The following is a 20,402-nucleotide window of genomic DNA, read 5'->3' on the forward strand; positions in this document are numbered from 1 at the left end:
GCCTCATCCAGCCTTAATAGAAGAGGAATCTAGTCTTTAAACAACTTGATACGCCATGGTTGGCTGGTGTATACACAGGAGTGCGGGGGAGGGGAGGGGGTGATGTGGAGAGTAACTAGGAGGAATGGAGGGAGACAGAGAAAACTAGATTGGTCTGGATAATAATTAACTTACTAATTAATTAATTATTTTCACAAAAGAAGTTACTTGAGATGGTCTACGAGACCTTCATACATGCTGGGTCACTCTATGGCTCTATGCGTACCTCACAAACCATCGTTAGCTAAAAAAGAGGATGGAGTAGGGAGGAGAGGCACATTTTCTGCCTCAGAGAACCTTGAGATCTAAAACATATGACCATATAAAACACAAAATGACTCTAGTGGAGTCAGGGCTTGATTCTCTGGGTGGAGGACAGGAGTGATGTGCACTAAGACACTTGTCTCAAATCAGAGTTGCTACTGCAGAAGGCAGAGAAAGCTGCACTGTTTGGTAGGTGTTCCTCTGAAGATGTGGTGGGGAAGAGGGACCGGTAATAACCATGGGTTCTTTCGGCAGCCACCACTCCCAGTCTGATTTGATTACCAAGTAACCCTTTCTCAGCTTTCAGGAAGCTACACCCACAGGCTCACCCTGCCTCTCTGATTCTCTCCCGCAGGTGCCACCTGACCCCAGTGCATGGACAGTACCAGCAATAACACCATAACCTGCGGCTTTCTCCTTCAAGGCTTTTTCGAGTTCCCACACTTGAGGCCCCTTCTCTTCCTGGTGCTCCTGGCTGTGCACCTGGCGACTTTGAGCGGGAACCTACTCATCCTGGTGGCTGTGGTCTCGGTGCCCACCAGACCGCCCATGCTGCTCTTTCTTTGCCAGCTGTCAGCCATCGAACTCTGCTACACGCTGGTGGTGGTGCCCCGCTCTCTAGCCGATCTGAGCATGCCTGGCCATGGCAGGGGCAGCCCCATCTCTTTCCTGGGCTGCGCTGTCCAGATGCAGATGTTTGTGGCCCTGGGTGGGGCTGAGTGCTTCTTGTTGGCAGCCATGGCCTATGACCGCTATGTGGCCATCTGCCACCCACTGCGCTACGCATCTATAGTGACCCCCAGTTTATGCGCACGACTGGCCCTGGCTTGCTGCCTTGGGGGACTAGCAGTGTCAGTGGGGCTAACGGTGGCAGTCTTCCACCTGCCTTTCTGTGGTTCCCGCCTGCTGGTGCATTTCTTCTGCGATATCACTGCACTACTGCACCTGGCCTGCACACGGAGCTACACAGATGAGCTGCCCTTGCTAGGAGCCTGCCTGGTGCTGCTGTTGCTGCCCTCGATGCTCATTCTGACCTCGTATGGGGCCATCGCCTCTGCCCTGCGCCGCCTGCACGGTGGTGGAGGCAGACGCAAGGCTGCTTCCACGTGTGCCTCGCACCTGGCTGTTACCTTCCTGCATTATGGCTGTGCCACCTTCATGTATGTGCGGCCCAAGTCCAGTTACTCCCCGCGACTGGATCGGACAGTTGCACTGGTTTATACCAATGTCACACCGCTTCTATATCCCCTTATCTACAGCCTGCGAAACCGGGAGATCACTTCCGCCATTCACAGAGTCCTGGGGCTCCGTGGATCGGGGGTCTGTGTGAAACCTTGATAACAGGCCACGACAGAGCGGGCAGCCCCATTTGCTAAAGTGTCTCCTAGCATTTAGTGTTTGCATCTCTAAAGTTACCTGGGAAATTCGGGGGTGAATTTCAGGAAAGAGAACTTAGAAACTGAACAAGAAGAGGCATACTGGGTGGTCAAGTCCTTCGTTCCTCCCAGAAGGAATGTCAGGAAGTACAGTAGAGAGGTCTGGAATCACTTTAATGCTTCCTTTGACCCTTGCCACGTTTTCCTCATAGTTCCCATGTCTATGCAAGCCAGTGGGCTTAACTGATGCCAGTAGTGGGAAGGGCAGATGTGAACAGTAACAGCATATGGAGAGGGTGGTTAGGAGACGGCATATCACACTAGACTCATCAAGGCTGAAGGGAGTCACAGGAGCTCTCCTGGGGAAATAGATGGCTGTACGGAATACTGGAGGATGGATAAGTGTTAGCCAGAAGAGAAGAATGGAGAAGGCACCAAGCAAAACCAGTTAGCAAAGGCTGAATCATACTGAAAAGGATCTCAGCAATGGCTGAAGGATCTATATCGTGGGCCGCTGTGGTGGCTTGCTCTTTGTGGGATAGCCTGGGCTGCAGTGAGATACATAATTGGAAATGTGTTCCCAATGCCTACGTAAGAGGCAATGGAGGCTGGTTCAGGGTACCTGCACAGGAAATTAGGTGTTGCCTGAAGAGACAGAGAGTACAATACCTTGAGTGGATGTTGAGGCAGGCAGAAATAGGAGTTGGAGACCATTTCTAACCCAGGTTGTTTGGTGGATGGTGGTTCCATTGCAGAAATGGAGAACCCAGGAGTAGAAGCAGTGGAGGAAAGAGCTTGTCACTCTTTGGAAATGTGACTTGGACAAACAATGAAGACCATGATAGAGCATAAACATAAAGGTTTGTCTAAAACATAGCCCCAGGGTTCAGGATGCAGGCTCAAGGATGCATCGGATAGCAATTGTAGACGGCTGTGGAGGCCACAGGGGTGGCAGATACTGCAAGGAACTAATAGACAAATGTAGAAGAGGTGGAGCTAGAACCCAGAGGCAAACATGTGTACGGAGACAGAGGTAAGAAGCCATCAACTGACTTGAGAGCTTCTTCCTGAGCCCATGTCTTTCTCTTACCTTTCCATTCTCAGCTGCCTCAGCTGCCAATAGGGAAAAACTAAGAGATTCATATGATCAGACATGGTGGCACTCTTGGGGAGGTTTCCTGATGGAGGCTAGGTTATCGAAAAGGGCTTCAGAAGAAAGTGGCTGGGTCACCTAGAAGTCCATTGTCACCTGCACATGTCCTATTCCCTAACCTGACTATGAATGCCCCTGGGGAAAGGAGGTGGCAGGAGGATGCTGTTACAGACCATCTTTCCCAAAAGCAGCCATAGTCTTAGGATGTTGCAGATGTTTTCTGAGCATCCTGAGTGTACAGGCTCACTGTCAGAATGAGCGGTAGTTATCTCTGGGTGATTGCTATGGTAACCCTCACCCAAGGTTTTTGAGGAAAGTTAGCAAGGGGAGAGGGTTGAGTGATACATTTGACCTTCACTTCTGAGTTTTCGGGGAGAAGTGCACAATGCAAACATACTTACACATAAAGAAAGTGACTTGGGAACTTAGAGCAAAACTAAGGTGGCAAGTGAGGGTTTACAGCAATAATCCACAGAAGAAATAACATGCCACACCAGAGATGTGATGTGGCTGTGGGAAGACAAGCAGGGATGAAGTAGAATGCGGTGAAGACACCATATACCACTGTGAGAAGTAGAAATGAATGTTTAGAATAAATAGCCTTGGGGTTTCACATTCAAGCACACACTAGGATAAGATAGATCAAAGATTTAAATCTGAAATACACAGCCATAAAGCATGTTGAAAAATGCAGCAAAAACAAAACACCAGCTACTCAGGTTGCTGAGGCAAAATGCCTGTCGAATTTACCTGGACAACTTAATGAGACCATGTTTCATAAGATTTAATAAGGAAAAAGAAGGTTGGAGATAAGCCTCAGTGACAAAACACTTATCTGACATGTGTGAAACTGTAGGTTCAAGTGATGAATAAATAATAAACAAACAAACAAAGCTTTTCTCAGAATCAGGAGAGATGCTACAAACATAATGTCAAGATAAGAGCCCAACAAAAAGAAAAGGACCAATAGAGTCCATAGTAGACAAGTTAAATTCTGTGTTTTTTTAAAAGTAATTTGATATATGTGCATATGTATACTTACACATATGCAATTTTAAAGCAAATTATAAACATAAGTAATTTCAGCAAATAAATGGTTAAGAAAAATTCTTACCCACACCATGACCTCCCACCCCCCAAAATAGAAATAAAGGTAAATGTCACAATTTTTAAAGGACAAACAACCCAATTCCGTGCTGGTTTCTTTTTTTTTTAATATTTATTTATTTATTTATTATGTATACAATATTCTGTCTGTGTGTATGCCTGCAGGCCAGAAGAGGGCACCAGTCCTCATTACAGACGGTTGTGAGCCACCGTGTGGTTGCTGGGAATTGAATTTAGGATCTTTGGAAGAGCAGGCAATGCTCTTAACCTCTGAGCCATCTCTCCAGTCCCTAACAACCCAATTCAGAAGGTGACTTTTCGAAAATATTGTTTCCTACACTTCAACTTTACAAGCAACAAAAATTATTTAACAATAAATTGTCAACTGACTCCTCTCAAACATTTTCTTTAACAATTCTGTGTCAGTATAGTTTCCTAGAGAATTCAGGTGCTTCTGTGGTCATTCTGCAACAATTCAGTTTTGCCTCCTACATTGTGATTTCTGGAATATTCCTTTTTTTTTTTTTTTTTGATCCACTAATTTCACTGTTTTTTTTTCTTTTTAAAAATAGATCCTTCTTTTATACAAAAATCCCAACCACAGTTTCCCCTCCCTCCACTCCTTCCAGCTCCCTCCCAGCTTCCCTCTACTCCAGATCCACTCTTCCTCCATTTCTTCTACTTCTTCAGAAAAGAGCAGGCCTCCAAGAAACATCAACCAAACATGACAAAGCAAAATATAAAATAAGACAAGGCAAAAGCCCTCACACTGAGACTGGACAAGGGAACCCAAAAGGATGAAAAGAATCCCAAGAGCAGACAAATGAATCAAAGACACACCTGCTTTCACAGGAGTCCCACAAAATGGCAAGCTAATAGCCATAAGATTATATGAAGTGGACCTGGTGCAGACCCATGCATGACCCATGCTTGCCGATTCAGTCTCTGTGAGCTCAGGAAAGCCCTGCTTGGTTGATTTAGTGCACCATGATCTCCTGGTGTCCTCCATTCCCTCTGACTCCTACAGTCTTTCCGACCACTCTGCCACAGAATTCACCAGTCTCCTAAGGGAGAGGCCCAATGGAGATCTACAATTTAGTCTCTCTCCACATAATGTCTTCCCATGAATCTCTGGACCCACTACCATCTCCTGCCAAAGGAAGCCTCTGGGATGACCATGGGACAAGGTACCAATCTATGAGTATAGTGGAATAACATTAGGAATCCTTTCGTTGGTTTTGTTCTTTCTTTTTTCTTTTTGCTAGTCATGTTTGGTTCTACCCTAGGTCTTTATTTTTCAAATATTTCTTTAAACAGAGACTAAGTAAGTGGTCCATTTTAAGAAAAGCAAAATATGACCAAGCAAGTGCCTATGCCCTCATTTCTTTCTTTCTTTTTTTATTGATTATTTGAGAATTTCACATCCTGCACCCTGATTGCACTCACTCCCTTGTCTTCCCATGTCCACCACCCCCTCATAACCTCCCCACGACAAAAGAGAAAAGAACAGGTCCATTTTGTATTGTCCATGTATATGGCTCAGCAGTTAAAAACACTGCTTGCTTTTCCAAAGTTCCTGAGTTCAATTCCCAGCAAGCACATCGTGGCTCACAACCATCTGGTGCCTTCTTGAGGAAGAGACCTGGTCAGCAGTCTTCATCAACCTAGACCATGAAAGCCAATATGGACAAGTTCAACAGAATCACCATATACAGGCTAACCATGTATGCTTTAGCATTGCCAGAGCACAAATTGCTTTCCTTCATTTATATATATATATATATACACTCATTGGAGTATGGTGAAATTCCTAGTGGTTATTTCCACCAAGGGAGGACAAGTCTTTCTCCACCTGCACCCTAACCAAAAGTCATCAACTGAAGAGAGCCAAATAGCAGCCAGAGACCACTTCTTACCTGTAACTTAAAGAAGGAGAAAAACCACACAAAGTAGCCATGAGGATTAAATGATCCAGTATTGGTGATGCATTTAGAAGAGTGTTTGCTATTATTATCAAAGAATTGCTGGCAAACAGAAGAAAGAATCAACACCTCACAGAGTGTTGCACAAATGCAATCCTTGAGCAGATGACCTGCAAAATACTTCACACTGAGAAATGGCTCTCTTCAGTGGATCAGTGTGAATGTTTAAGACTTTGTTCAAGAACCAACGAAGGGCTGGAGAGATGGCTCAGTGGTTAAGAGCACTGGCTGCTCTTCCAAAGGTCCTGAGTTCAATTCCCAGCAACCACATGGTAGCTCACAACCGTCTGTAATGAGATCTGGTGTCCTCTTCCGGCCTGTAGGAATACAGAATGCTGTATACACAATAAATAAATAAATAAATAAATAAATAAATAAAATTGGTTTTTAAGAAAAAAGAACCAATGAAGATGCTATTTTTTTTTTATCATTCTGAGACGAACGAATGAAGCTTAGATAAAGCCACGAGATCTGTTTGTAAGCGACCCAGTCAGCTACGCTAAAGATGCATGAAATCATCTTGGTCATCTTTAACTTTATGTTTTGGAGGATCTGATGATGTTGGGACAATTTTTGGAAAAGAGAGAGAAGAAAAATAAGGGAGGGAGTGAGAAGGAAAAAGAGAGAGACTTACCAGAACATCTCTGGATTGTACACATGTCATTACTCTCTGTTTTTCCCAGATTACAAAAAAAGTAAACTATTGTTTCTTCCTAATACTTGTGAGATAACAAAATGAGTTTTGTTGACTTTAACCCACTTAAAATTATCCATTTATGTATCAAATGCAAACCCTTACAAGGCCATATTCATTAGTAACAAATTGAACTGAAGAAGCATGTTAATCACTGAAGTTGTTTTCTCCATATATGTTGCCGTGACTGCATCAACTGTATAAACCCACTCACAGAGGACAAGACTAAAGGTCTTTACATTCAGACATTTCCAGACTGCCTTGAGTGACAGTACCAAATATTCCAGACACATTTAAGTTGTTAAACATATGAAATTAAAGCTAAGAAATTCTCATATGTAGAAACCTGAAAATTGCTTTGAGTGTAGACAACAAAAGAATTATGAAAATTTTAAAAACTACATTTTTAATGAAGCAAGCATATGGTTAATTCATAGCCATCAATTGTAGAATGGAGATTTGGGTAAAAATATTATCCACTGGCCCTTTTGTCAGTGGTTCACAGTGAATAATTGCCCATAACTGTCCTTGGAAGCTTATGAGAACAAGTCTGGTTGTCAACCATGATAATGGTAGTGTGTAATTTAGTGCATTACTGTAATACAGGGATATTAATGTCCTCTCAATGTACTAATAGGGCACAAAAAAGTGTCCTATATCTATCATTGTTTTTCTGTATTCTATTGAATGTTCATACATGCAAAACACTAGTGCAGTGTTTGGCATGGTGCCCTTATTTTAGTTGAAGCTGTTTTACTGTTTATCTAATGCCATGTTAATAACTATTCTCCACTAAAAAATAATAATAAAATATAAATTGAGAATATGGCATATGCCTTATGGAGATTATTAGCTGTACTATTTTTATCTTAGTAAAAATGTCAAAGCAGTATACTAATTATGAAATAATTTTTAAATAAAAATAATTAAAATCTGAACAAAAACAAGTTTGGATGATTTATTTTTACTTTGAGGCACCCTCCTTATGTAACACTAAGTAAAATTTCTGTCAGGTGGCATGAATGACTTCCAATCATTTATAGGCATGTACATATGGACATTGACATGCAAAACTCTGACTTATTTCTTTAAGACAATTTTTTATTTATTGCAAAACTTGTACAATGTATTTTGATCCTGTAGATCTTCCCCATCTCCATGTTTATCAAATTTTATAGTCTTTCTCCTTTTCTCTTTCTCCCTCATCCTTCCCCCTCTCTCTCTCAAAAAGAAAAAAGTGACACACACACACACACAATCAAAGATGTGCACAATTTCAAACCAGACAAAAAAATCCCCAATTCCCAGCACCAAGAAGGAGAAGTGAATACAAAATACTTTAAAGTACTTCCTTAACCAAGAAGCTATTTGCAATTGATACCTGCTGAGTCTCCAATGGAGTGCCACTGGGTATGTGGACCACATTCCAGGACAGACCCCATTCCCAGAAGCAGTTGACCAACACAAAAAGAAGTCCATGTGTTCTGTTTCCTTTGGGAGGGGGGCGTTTTGTTTGATTTGGCTTTGCTTTTTGTCTTATTGTTAAATTTGTTAATACTGAATCTTTTAAATAGCAAGCTAATAACTGTTTTCCCTATGAGTTATTTTTATTCTTTATTGTCTATCAAATTTCCCATGATAATTATTCATCCTTAAATACACACACACACACACACACACACACACACACACACACACACACTGTCTTCATCAACAATCCTGCAATAAGGAGAAGAGAGCCTGGTACTAACTCTACAATAGTAGCCCAAGGACTGATGAAAAGCTGTGTCCTGTGATATAAGTATTTGTATCAGCCAGAAGTTTGAAGGAAATATGACTGTCATTAATAAAGACAAAGACATGAGAAAGAAATATTACAATTGACATTGCCTTGTGAGAAATGACTTGAGAAAACAAAATTCCTCAATGTGACTGTCTCTATACAACACTCCTTCAGTGTCCTAATGTCCTAATACGGAGCAGAAATGGGCACAAAAGTACATGCACTTTGGGAAATTCCAGAACTTGTTCATTCACCCACGGATGCAATCAATGAATGCTTATGGTGTCCCATGACAAGAACTGAACAACAGAGGATTCAATAGCAACCAAAATATCACTGTACCTCTACAACCTCTCCAGATTATCACAGAAATAGAGATTGGGTCTATACAGAATTTGAAATCTAGGACATTCGGCAAATACAAAAGTCACTGCAAACTGTATATACAGTACAATGGGGAAAATACAAGATTCTGTGGGAAAAAAAACAGCAAGACTTTGGGTAGTATAAGCCTCAGGTTATGATAATTTATCATATAAATAATGTGTGCGATCTAAAGCCAAGTAGGGGTAGACAGAGAGACAGATGAGAAATGAGAGTTCAGGTAAAGGGACCAGCAGTCTAAGCTCCAGAGGCACACAGACCTTAGAGCACTCTAGAAATTAGTCAACGTGACTATTTTTCTTCTTGGCAGTGATGGAACCAAAAGATGCTGTATGGGTTGTGTTAAGAGACAATACAACAGTTATGAAAGAAGCACATTAAATTAATACATAAATAACTCTTTCCAGTCAATAAAATGAGATTAATAGTCATGAAGAAAAGATAGACAAAAGATAAAGATCATTCACAGAAAAGGAAATGCAAACAGCCTTTGTACCTATAAGATACTTCACATTCAGAAGAAAAACACAAAGTAAAATTGTACCATGGTATTTGAAACTGTGGCACTTATGTTAAAATGACTAGCTCACAGAGAGGGATGTGAAATGGCCACTCTCATACATGTTGATGGGAGTCTGTGTTTCCACAACTGCCGTGAGTGAGGCTGTGAAAGGTTAATCAAAATTCACATCACGTATACTTTGTCCCAGTAATTTTATCTTAGGAATTACACCTTAAATATTTATTTGCCTTGGGAGGAAAAGTTTAAGGTCAAACATATTCATGTCAGTATAACTTGAATTAACAGCGACTGTAAATAAACTTTTACTTTCTGTTTTAGGTGGGACTGAGGCTTGAGCCCAGGGTCTCTGGTATGCTAGCCCTCTTTCCCGCTGAACTACATCCACAAATGGAAATTTATTTTTCCTTGGAAAATGTATAGGGTACAGTATAAAGATTTGATACATGTATATCTGTATATATACATAAGATTTTGATACATGTTTAAGTAATGATCAAACCAGAGAAACTGCTATACCCATCACCTATTCTTACCACTTCTTCTTAATGCGGCATTTGTAATGTTTATTTTGAAATTCACATTACATTATTGAAAATATTTACCCCAACATGCCATGGACTATCAGGACCCCCGCTCCCTGTCGGTGGATGCTTTACCACCTAACCAAACCCTTCCATCCCTAACACATAACAGATTTAACACATCCTGGGGTTTTGGAAGCCCAATAACAATAAAAAAGAATACAGTGATTTTACCTGTGAGAGACGTGGAGTAAAGTCTTATGTAAGTCACTAAAGAAAGAAGCAAGGTGTGTGACAGACTCCTGTGTAGTTATCCATGATTCCATTATTTTCTCAGTGACCCTGGTTGACTGCTCTTACTATTGGGCTTCTCAGACTTGCTTCTGATTGTACACTGGCTATTTCAACTTGACTACTGGCTCATGGAAGAGTCCTTCATTATCCTACTCTCTCTCCCTCTCTCCCTCTCCCTCTCTCTCTCTCTCTCTCTCTCTCTCTCTGTCTCTGTCTCTCTCTCTCTCTCTCACACACACACACACATTATCATGTATTAAATTATAATCACCTTTCATTATCAAAAATCATCTTTACTTTTCTGTTTTAGTTTGTAATTGTTCTTCACAATACAATGTAAACTCAATGAAACTCAGTGAAATGTCCTCTCCTCTATCACTGTGGTATTTCTAGCTCCTTAAGCATATCTGGCCTGGAGTAGCTTTTCAACGAGTTGCTGAAGGAAGGTGGATCAGCAGGTAAAGACACTTGCTGCCAGTCTCAATAAACTGAGTTGGATTCCCAGGACACACAGTTGGAAGGAGAGAACCAACTCCCTAAAGTTGTCTTCTGACCTCCAAATGACCATGGCACACAAACACACCTATACACACGTGTGTGAATGGATGCACACACACACACATAGATAGATTAAATGTAATAAAACTCTGGGAGTATAAAACTATGTGACTGTGTAATAGATGTGTGCAGACATACTTTTGTTGAACACTCTCCATATATATGTGTGTGTGCATATATATCTCTATATATAGATATATAGTGTTTGCTCAATAAATACTTTTCAAAGTGAAAATACAGGATGGAGAGAGAAGGAATATATAAAGCAGGTATTTTAAAAGAGCAATCAGAAATGTAGGAGAAAATCCAAAAAACTGTGGTGTCATGGAAACCAAAAGAATTTTGAGGCATTAACAGCCATTCCAAGTAGCACTGTTATTTGTAGAAAACTAGGGTTCTGAAGCTAGAGGTGGCTTTAGAGTCATGCAGTCCCCCAAAGCACCAAATTCACCTGTGAAAATCTCAGCATCCCACACACAGAGAGCACTGCCCAGGTAACAAAGCTCATATCCAGAAAGGCTGTCCTGCCAGAGATGAAACAATGACTCTAGCCCCAACTCGGGCTGATAAAACAGGATAAGCCAGCTCTATCCCTGTTTACTCAGCCGCCTGAGTAAGATGCAGCCCTGACTTTCATTGCAAATGCTGAAATATTTAACAGCTTCAACATTTGTACCTGGGATATGTCTTAACCAGATATTGAGGGTGACAGACACAGAAACAGCAGCCCAAGTCAAGTTGGGCTAAAGGATGAGGTGCATGGATGAGTCAGGAGGTGGAACAAACAAGGAAGGCATGCCCGAGAGCCTTGGTGGTGCTGGTGTTTGTGGGGAGAAATGTGAAGTGAAGCGGAAAGCTTGAGCAAGTCCAGTTTGGGTAGTTTTGATCACTTTAATTGGCTCTGGGCTATACAGATAAGGCCTAAGCCTAGCTGCTCAGTGCCCCACCCAGGGACTACTTAGAACAGAGGAAATGTGAAAACGTGGTGTGTGAAAGTTAAAGAAAGGGGGTTCGTGGCAGATGTGGCTCATGGTTGAGTGCTTTGTGTATTAACATTAAATATGCAGGACAACAGTTTACTCTCTCTGGAAAACAGCTAATTCTAGAAGATACTGTCTTCTCCGGATCAGCAAAATCTCCAAGAGATTGGGGCAACAATAGTGCAGAAAATGCACAGACTCTCCACACAATGCTTAAGACGATGTGTGCAGCATCCAGCACTCCTGCGGTTCTTCACCTGCAGTGTCTGATGGCAGGTGTCTTTTTAACAGAGACCCTCCTAGAGACACCAGTGCCCCAGCAGACCCTGTCCCCATCCCAGGATCTCTCTTCCCAGCTCTTCTTCCCTTGCTTGAACACCATTTTCACCTACACCTCCATCTCCAGTGGCTGGGCTCTGTATCATTTTTTATTAATTAATTAATTTTTATGGCCTGATCACAGTTTCCCCTCCATCCTTCCTCTTCTCCCAGTCTCTCCCTGCAACCCCTTCTCCATGCCTCTCCTCCTTTCTCCTCAGAAAAGAACAGGTCCCCCATGTATATTAACCAGTCAAGGCCTATCTATTTGCAGTGAGATTAAACATTTTCCTTTGTATGAAGGCTGAAAAGGCAACCCAGCAGGAAGAACAGGGTCCCAAAAGCACGTAACAGAGCTAGAGATAGTATGGGCTCACATTGTTAGGTGTCCCACAAAAGACCAAGCTACACAACTGTAATATATGTACAGAAAATCTAGGTCAGTCCCATGCAAGCTCCCTGGTTGTCAGCCCTGTGTCTTTTCTCCATTGCAATCCCCTGACTCCCTTTACAACCAACATCTGTAGAATTGATATTTTTTTTTACATATTTTTGGTGTTTGTGGTGTGTGTATGTGTGTGCCCATGTGCACACCCACGTAAAGGTGCACATACCAGCCACTGAATGCATGTAGAGGTCAGAGGACAGTTTTGGGGAGTCATTTTTCTCTTTCTATCATGTGGGTCTCAGGGATTAAACCCAGGTTGTTAAACTTCACAGAAAATATCAATTGACCATTAAACCATCTCGCCAGTCCCAGGACTGACTTTTAACTTTAAACCATCATGCTTCATGATCTCTGCTTTTATCCAATATGCAAACATTCCTTCTGTTCTCTAACAGCTCAAATAAGACTGATATTCAGGACTGCTGACAGCAGTTCCCCGACTTCCAGTATTCAAGTCACTATACAACTCATAAAACCCAAGCTTAGCTGAACTTTATCCTCTGACCTGAGACAACAGTGTCAACTATGCACTCTGGAATCACCAAGGACTTTGAAAGACACTAGCATCTGGTCCACAAGAGATCCTGACTTACCTGCTCTTGGGGCGATATGGGCATTGCTTTTGTTTGTTTGCTTTCTTGTTTGTTTGTTTCTGTTATTGTGAACTGAACCCAAGGTTGGGAACCTCTGTAATATCTGCACCTGCCTTCCCCTGTGGATGAGGATACCTTCTTCCAGCTAAAACTTAAGCCTTCTGTTTGGATTCCAGATCCATCTTCACCTACCACTGCAGAGAGTTCTCTAAATTCTATGTACTTAGGGACATGAACTTTCCTCAGAGACAAAAGAGTTCCAATGATTCTGGTTACACAGGCCCTTTCTCTTGAAATGTCAGTTTACTTGCTGAGGAGACAAGGTTGGAGTACGAGAAGCTTTGTCATTCCCAGACCACGAATTTCTCCCCAAGCAAAGAGGGAAACTGGATACACAGGTTAGAAGAGGAGGCAATGCAAAGGGACCTGGAGCACTGTTCTCCAAAATGAGAAGCAAGAGGTGAAATGAACACAAACAACACTTACTACGTCCCCACTGAAGTCTGTCTACACATCTAAGCTCTGACTCACTTGCAGAAGCAATATTTTTATAGACCTTTTGGGGGCAACTTTTCTTTGAGAAACTAGAGTTTAGACAGGAGCTCAGTTTACTAATAACTTAAGACCTTACCCAAAGCTTCAGAAATTCCAACCCCACAAGGTAGAGATGACTATTTCTATAATCTGGGCGAAGGGCAAATGCGTTTTCTCCTGCATCATAGAGATGGGAGAAGCCTTGTAACCCTAGTCTTTCTTCAGACATCAGGAGGCTCACCCAGCTTCTCTGAGCATCCACATTCCCTGCAGTGTCTGCCTCTTCCTCTGCCTGATTTGTGGCCTTGGTCCATGTTGTCTACAGTTTTCAGATGTTCCCTAAAGGAGTTGCTACCTTCTTGTAAATAACCCACAAGGAGAATGGAATCCACCCTGTATCATCACCATTAAATACACACAATGACAGTAGCATCATTCATCTGAAGATTGCTGGGACACGGGGTCTCTAGCGTAGAGAAATCAGAGGAAGTGCCCTGTCACAAGAGCCGAAAGTTGGACCCTCCAACTCTAAGTTCTGACCTTGACCCAGTTTCTCTAACCATTTTAGGTCCCCCTGGGTCTCCATTGAATAAACTGAAGTTGGCATTAGCATATGTCACACAGGGACTTGGGAGTTTGTGATAATACAAGAGATGTGTTTGGAACAGGACTTTTCCAGGCAAAGCCACAAGCACCCTATACCTCAGGTCCTGTATCAGGGAATGCCAGACTATTGAAGAAGGTGGGTGTATACACAGTAAAGCAAGAGCAGAGTTTGTTGGCGCTAGCACATTCCCACTCTGCTGCTTCCACTTTAGAGTAGGACTTGAGTAGATTTCTCTCCAATGTCTGTGTTCACTGTGATTTTGTTGTTGTCCCTGAATGGAGCCAAGATCCCAATGTGCTCTCTGTTTTGCTTAGCTACTGTCTGACTCTCCTTGCTATTATATAAGGAAGCTATAATGTGGAGACACAAGTAAAATGCTGGAAATACAGACTGCCATGGGGTGAGGTTGGGACCAGAGTTTGGATGCACTTTTTTAAAATTAACTTATTCTGTGTATTTAAGCAGATATCCATTTAGAAAGAAAGTTAAAAGTCTGTGCTATTTGTAGATGTATATAGATTTGGACAGGGCAGTGAAGGTAACAACCATTCATATCACCTCACGGGACTTCTCTAGTAAAGACGTCATCATAGCACTGTGAAGGACAAGCAGGACATGAGACTAGAGATGAGACACCAGACCCAGCTTCTCGGGAGCTTTCCTCAGATCCCCTACAGAAAACGTTCCTTTTTCCTAATTGGTAATTTTTTTTAGGTTAGAATACACAGCTATGGGTGACATCATGACATTTTCACACATACTTGTCTTTTTATTTTTTTCTAATCCCACCCCACCTCCAAATACCCTCCTCCTTGCCATCTTCCTGCTCCTGGCTCATTCCTTTTCTCTCTCTAGATTAGTCCCCCCTTCTGCTTTCACGCCACATGTATTCCATTACCCTCTTCTTTCCCTGTCCCTCTCATAGCCTTTTCCTTTCCGGATCACCTGTCTACTGACCTACAAATACACATATATAAACAACATGCATATTTATACACACATACATACATATTAATATTAACATAGGTTCTTCAGATAAGGGGAAATGTGCGATTTCTAAGACACACATAGGCATCTAACTGTGGGAGCCTCTGTTACAGCAGGGCAGTCCCCTACAGTGAGGTGACACGTGTCAGAACATCAAAGACACTTAGATGACTTTAGGGATGATAGTTGATGCTCTGTGATGTCAGCCTCCTTCTCTGAAACTACTTCCACAATTTCCTTCCACTGCTCTGGCATGCATGTTCTGCATGAAGGAAGGCGTCTGAGAAGATCTCATCACATGGACCCATTGTTCATGTCATTGTCAATGTTCAATGTTACTACTAACTCTACATGACCGCAGTTTGTAGATGAATTAAAGTAGGCTTGTTTTTGGTAAGATGTTGTGACTGTGTGTTTAACTGATATTAAAGATGTAGGGGGTGAGATTTACTCCATTTTTTAAAAAAAATTGTGTAGGAGTGATGAAGGACTGTCATCTGTCTATCTGTTGCTTTTATTGGTTAATTAATAAAGCAACTGCTTGGCCTGATGGGGCAGAAAATTAGGTGGGTGGAGTAGACAGAACAGAATGCTGGGAGGAAGAAGGCAGTGAGGCAGACGCCATAGCTCTCCTCTCCAAGATGAACGCAGGTTAAGATCCTTCCCAATAAGCCACCACTTCATGGTGCTACACAGATGATTAGAAATGGGTTAATCAAGATGTGAGAATTAGCCAATAAGATGCTAGAACTAATGAGCCAAGCAGTGTTTAAAAGAGTACAGTTTTGGGTAAAGCTAGCCGGTGGCCAGGAGCTGGGCAGAGGGAATGCAGCCTGCTGCTCCTTCTACAGATTGGCACCCAACGTGGTAATTAAATTCACTTAAAAACCTGAGAGAGCTTAATTTTAAATAAAAAAAAGAAAACAGAGTTTAACACAGCTTTTTGCTGTTTGCTAGGGTGTGCTGTAGAGAAATTTCCCTGACTTAGCAGCTGCAACAGGAAAAAAGCTGCGGTTTTAAAATGCCACTTCCTGGGCTGTGCCGCCATTGCAATCTCTGTCTGGCTCCTGCAGAAGACAGAACTTTTGAATGGAGAATTTGGGGTAAAGTGCTACAGCTTGCTTGATGGCAATGTGGACTGCTGTGTACCTGGAACTGTGCACTGCTCAGGGGCACCAAATGGCTCTGAAGCAGGAGCGGCTTAGCTCCACCATGCTGAACTGTGCTGGTCTCAGGCAGGAACTATCGTAATTATCCTAATAACAGTGCAATTAAGGTTTAGACTGGCAGTAAACAGGTGGTACCATATTACCTCTACATGGCACAACTTAATTTTTTAAGAAGTGTTAAACATTTTATGAAGTGCTCCTGGATAATAAAAAAAATTACAGATTCATGGTAGGACAGATTCAGACATAAAAGACCTTTAAATGGGTCATAGTGTTAGATGTACGTAGGCTTGGGAGAGAGAAGAAAAAGAATATAGAGAATAAAGTTATTGCTTTTTAAAAAAGGTAAAATCTTTAAAGACACAGAATAAAATAAAGTGATAGAGTAAAAATAAGCCACATAAAAATGGAAAATTCACAGAGAGTCTGGATCATGTACATTATGTTTTCTTTAAAATTTTTGACTGTGAAGGAGCTAAGTACAGAGAGGCATTTCATTATATGGACTGCCAAGCTAAACCAGAATGGATATCATAAGGGTATAATGATTTCAGAATTTGGGTCTAAGGATATGATGCTTTGGAGAGGGTCTTCTTTTGTTTTCACAGAGGATGAGACCCTGTGGATTGCTTCTATCCCAATATGGTATGATAAACCACACCCTCCTGAAAGGTTGCTGTGAATACCTTCAGAAAATTACTTCACTCAACTGCCGACTGAGATGACCCTGACACACAGGTTACACCATGAAAGATCTGAATACAGCGCCCCCATTCAGCAGGAAGCAGTTAGGAGAGAAATAACTGCATCCATATTCCCAAATATTGTTTATAAATGTTCTTTTACATTTAAGGGGGATATGATATAGATATGAATAATTTGCATTGGTATGGATCTTAAGATCAATTTTGTTATATGTATATGTATTTCTGATCTTGATTAAGGTATTGTGATTGTGTAGTTCATCTAAATATGTAATGTATAATTAAGAAATATAGGTTGTTAATGAATAATCATCAATAATAGTCAAGCTTGTAGTCATGTTAGTTAGATTTTCTAGATGTGCATAGATATATTTCATTTAAATAGGCATTCTTCATATCTTTCAAAGACTACAGAATATGGCATTTAATGCTTTAATAACTTAGGGCTTTTCATGACAATGAGACATGTCTGCTCCTGGCAGCACCAATCTACTTCAAGAGGAAGATAGGCATCGAAGAGGGTACTTATGGAGTTTGCTAGCCATTTGGGCAAGAAAATACTCTTGCCTGGACTGTTTCATAAATTGGACACAGAGAACCCGCAGAGAGAGGACTGCTGAACTTGCCTAAAGGTGAGATGGACTTTTGGGGTTCCTGATTCATGAAAGAGTCTGTGAGACATTCTTCGGGACACAGCAGAAAGTGACTGAACTGTCTTTGAAATTTCCTGTTTCATGGAAATGTCTGCTGGATACTATGGGCCTGTAGGCTGAAGATGGATGCCCCAACGGTACAAAAGAACTTTGGGTGACTGTCCAGGCAGTGAGATGTCTCTGTCATTTCTAGAGTTTGGAAGTTGTTTATTTCTTGTTTGCTTAGGTAATATTATATCCTTCTGGAGTCTTTGATGGAGTTGAAGAATGGATAGTTATAGTTTTCCTTAGTTATGATAAAAGATAAAATAGATATAAATATTGTAACTGTAATTCTTGCTTGATAACTATTTTGTTATATGTAATTTTTCTATGTTAAATTGAAAGCCTTTCTTTTTTATTTAAACAGAAAAAGGGGAAATGATGGAGGAGGGTCATCTGTCTATCTGTTGCTTTCATTGGTTAATTAATAAAGAAACTGCTTGGCCTGATGGGGCAGAAAATTAGGTGGGTGCAGTAGACAGAACAGAATGCTGAGAGGAAGAAGACAGTGAGGCAGACGCCATAGCTCTCCTCTCCAAGATGGATGCAGGTTAAGATCCTTTCTGGTAAGCCATCACCTCATGGTGCTACACAGATGATTAGAAATGGGTTAATCAAGATGTGAGAATTAGCCAATAAGATGCTAGAACTAATGGGTCAGGCAGTGTTTAAAAGAGTACAGTTTCCATGTAATTATTTTGGGTAAAGCTAGCCAGTGGCCAGGAGCTGGGCAGAGGGAACGCAGCCCGTTGTTCCTTCTACATAGGAGTGTTGACCTGTTTATAAGATTTAAGTGTGATGTGCATGAAGCTCCCACAGAGGCCAGATGAAAGGGCTGCTTCCCCTGGAATTGGAGTAACAGGGGATCATAATTAGCTGCCACATAGGTGCCCGGAACCAAGCTTAAGTCACATATGAGAGCAGCAAGTACTCTTATCCTCCACGTCACCTCTCTAGCCATAACCACCAATTTTTTAATAACCACTTTATGCGTATTTCCACAAAGCTATTATATGTTAAGTGTATAATTATATAACACATTGAATTTTCCTTTAAGAATTAGATGATTAAAAACTAGTTTTCTGATTAAATCTTGTTCTTACATGGCCAAAAATGTACTAAAAATGACTATTTGTTTAAATATACAAATAAACACATCAATGTCAGACAAAATGTATACAAACAATACTTATTTTCAATTCAAAGATCTCTATTATAAGAAACAGATAAAGAACATAAAATATAAACCAAAAAATACCAGGCTACCTATAATAGTAGTTTATAATCTTATTGTTTTACTTAGAAAGAAATTCAGGTAAATTTTACTACCCTAAGCATCTGAAAATTGTTTGTCAAGGCTCTTTTAAGTGGAGATCATTTCTCTAAGCAAACAGTATAAATATTCCTTCAAAATTATTGCTCTGATCTCAATGATACCTCAAGTAGGTAGAGTTGGATTCAAAAAATGTTTGATGGTGGCTGTTCTTAAAAAATAAAGCTACAAGACTCTGACCCCTGAAACCTAAAATAAAAGAGCCAGTCTGATCAGAGCCAGGAGTCAGGCATTCTCCCATACTCCGCCACCTACTGAGGCAACCTCAGGCCAGGCTTATGGTCACCTAATTCAGCCACAATTTTCTTCTTGATTCAAGAAGCACTCTCATCGTAAAGAGATATCATGGTATTAAATCTGGAGGCCAATATAAGGAACCATGTACCAAGAACACAGAGTTCCGTTTCCCCAGATTCCATGTCACAACATGGCAGCCATCTCAGGAAGTTGTTATGGTAACAAAACAAACTCATAACAAATATAAAGAAATATCAGGCAGCAGGTTATAGGAAAATGGAGAAATTCTGCTCTGCTCTAGGCTTCAGATGCTATCTGATGACATCCCGTACCTCTTCCTTATGTTAGCTACTTGTCTGCCTAGTTAATAACATTCCAAGACATTTCACCTGATAGTCACAGGGGTGTTCGTTCAGACACAGAGGTGAGTAAGGAATTGCTATTAGGCTAAAGATAAGCCAAGATAATTCAAGATAAATTGTAATTAGGCTCTGGACCTGCAGCGTTGCAACCTTGCCATGGTTATTAAGTCAATTGGCTCGTGGAAGCTTCAAGGTAAGGCGTAGCTCCCATCTAAGAGGTGTCATTCATATTCTATTCCTCAGTGAGACAATGGTATGGCTTTCTTTGACACGCAGAGCTACATATGTGTAAGCATGCTTTCTCTTCATCATCAGAGCAGGAAAACACCCACCTAGCAAGATTAGAGCTAAAGAGTGACCTATCAATGGAGTGAGGTTTTTTTGGCCAGACTTGAAGGAAAGTGAAGAGAGTGCATGAGGCAGAACCACTCAAGCTCTTTCTACCTTTTCTCGAGACTCTAGCAGCCATTAGTAGTGGCCATTAGCAGGAATAGAGAAAATGAGAAAGAACCTTTGTGCTTCCATAAAGAGATTCCAAACCCAGTTTCGCTCTTGAATACTCCTAGCTCTGTCTGACTTTCCTCAATTTCCCTCCAGTCTGCTTTCAGTGTCTACATCCAGCCCATTTCATCAGAAAACATTTCCTCAATTGGAATCTATGATATAACTTGGGGTGCATCCTATACCCCACACTGACCCCCATCAACCCTCACACCCTCAAGCCCTGTCTACAGCCACAGGTGACATCCAGACTATG

The 20,402-nt window shown here is 41.3% G+C and overlaps 1 protein-coding gene across 1 annotated transcript; it reads left to right on the top strand.

Moving 5' to 3' along the window:
- Positions 1-678: 678 nt before the first annotated feature.
- Positions 679-1,641, top strand: LOC130887831 (olfactory receptor 10AC1-like). The gene has a single exon (XM_057790518.1). The coding sequence runs from the start codon at positions 679-681 to the stop codon at positions 1,639-1,641; it is 963 nt and encodes a 320-aa protein (XP_057646501.1).
- The last annotated feature ends 18,761 nt before the right edge of the window (positions 1,642-20,402 follow it).

Source organism: Chionomys nivalis, chromosome 1 (genome assembly GCF_950005125.1).
Source record: "Chionomys nivalis chromosome 1, mChiNiv1.1, whole genome shotgun sequence".
In the NCBI taxonomy this organism is placed as follows: domain Eukaryota; kingdom Metazoa; phylum Chordata; class Mammalia; order Rodentia; family Cricetidae; genus Chionomys; species Chionomys nivalis.

Bases quoted from the DNA above. Each gene is read 5' to 3' on its own strand.
- LOC130887831 (XM_057790518.1), top strand. From the start codon at position 679: ATGGACAGTACCAGCAATAACACCATAACCTGCGGCTTTCTCCTTCAA.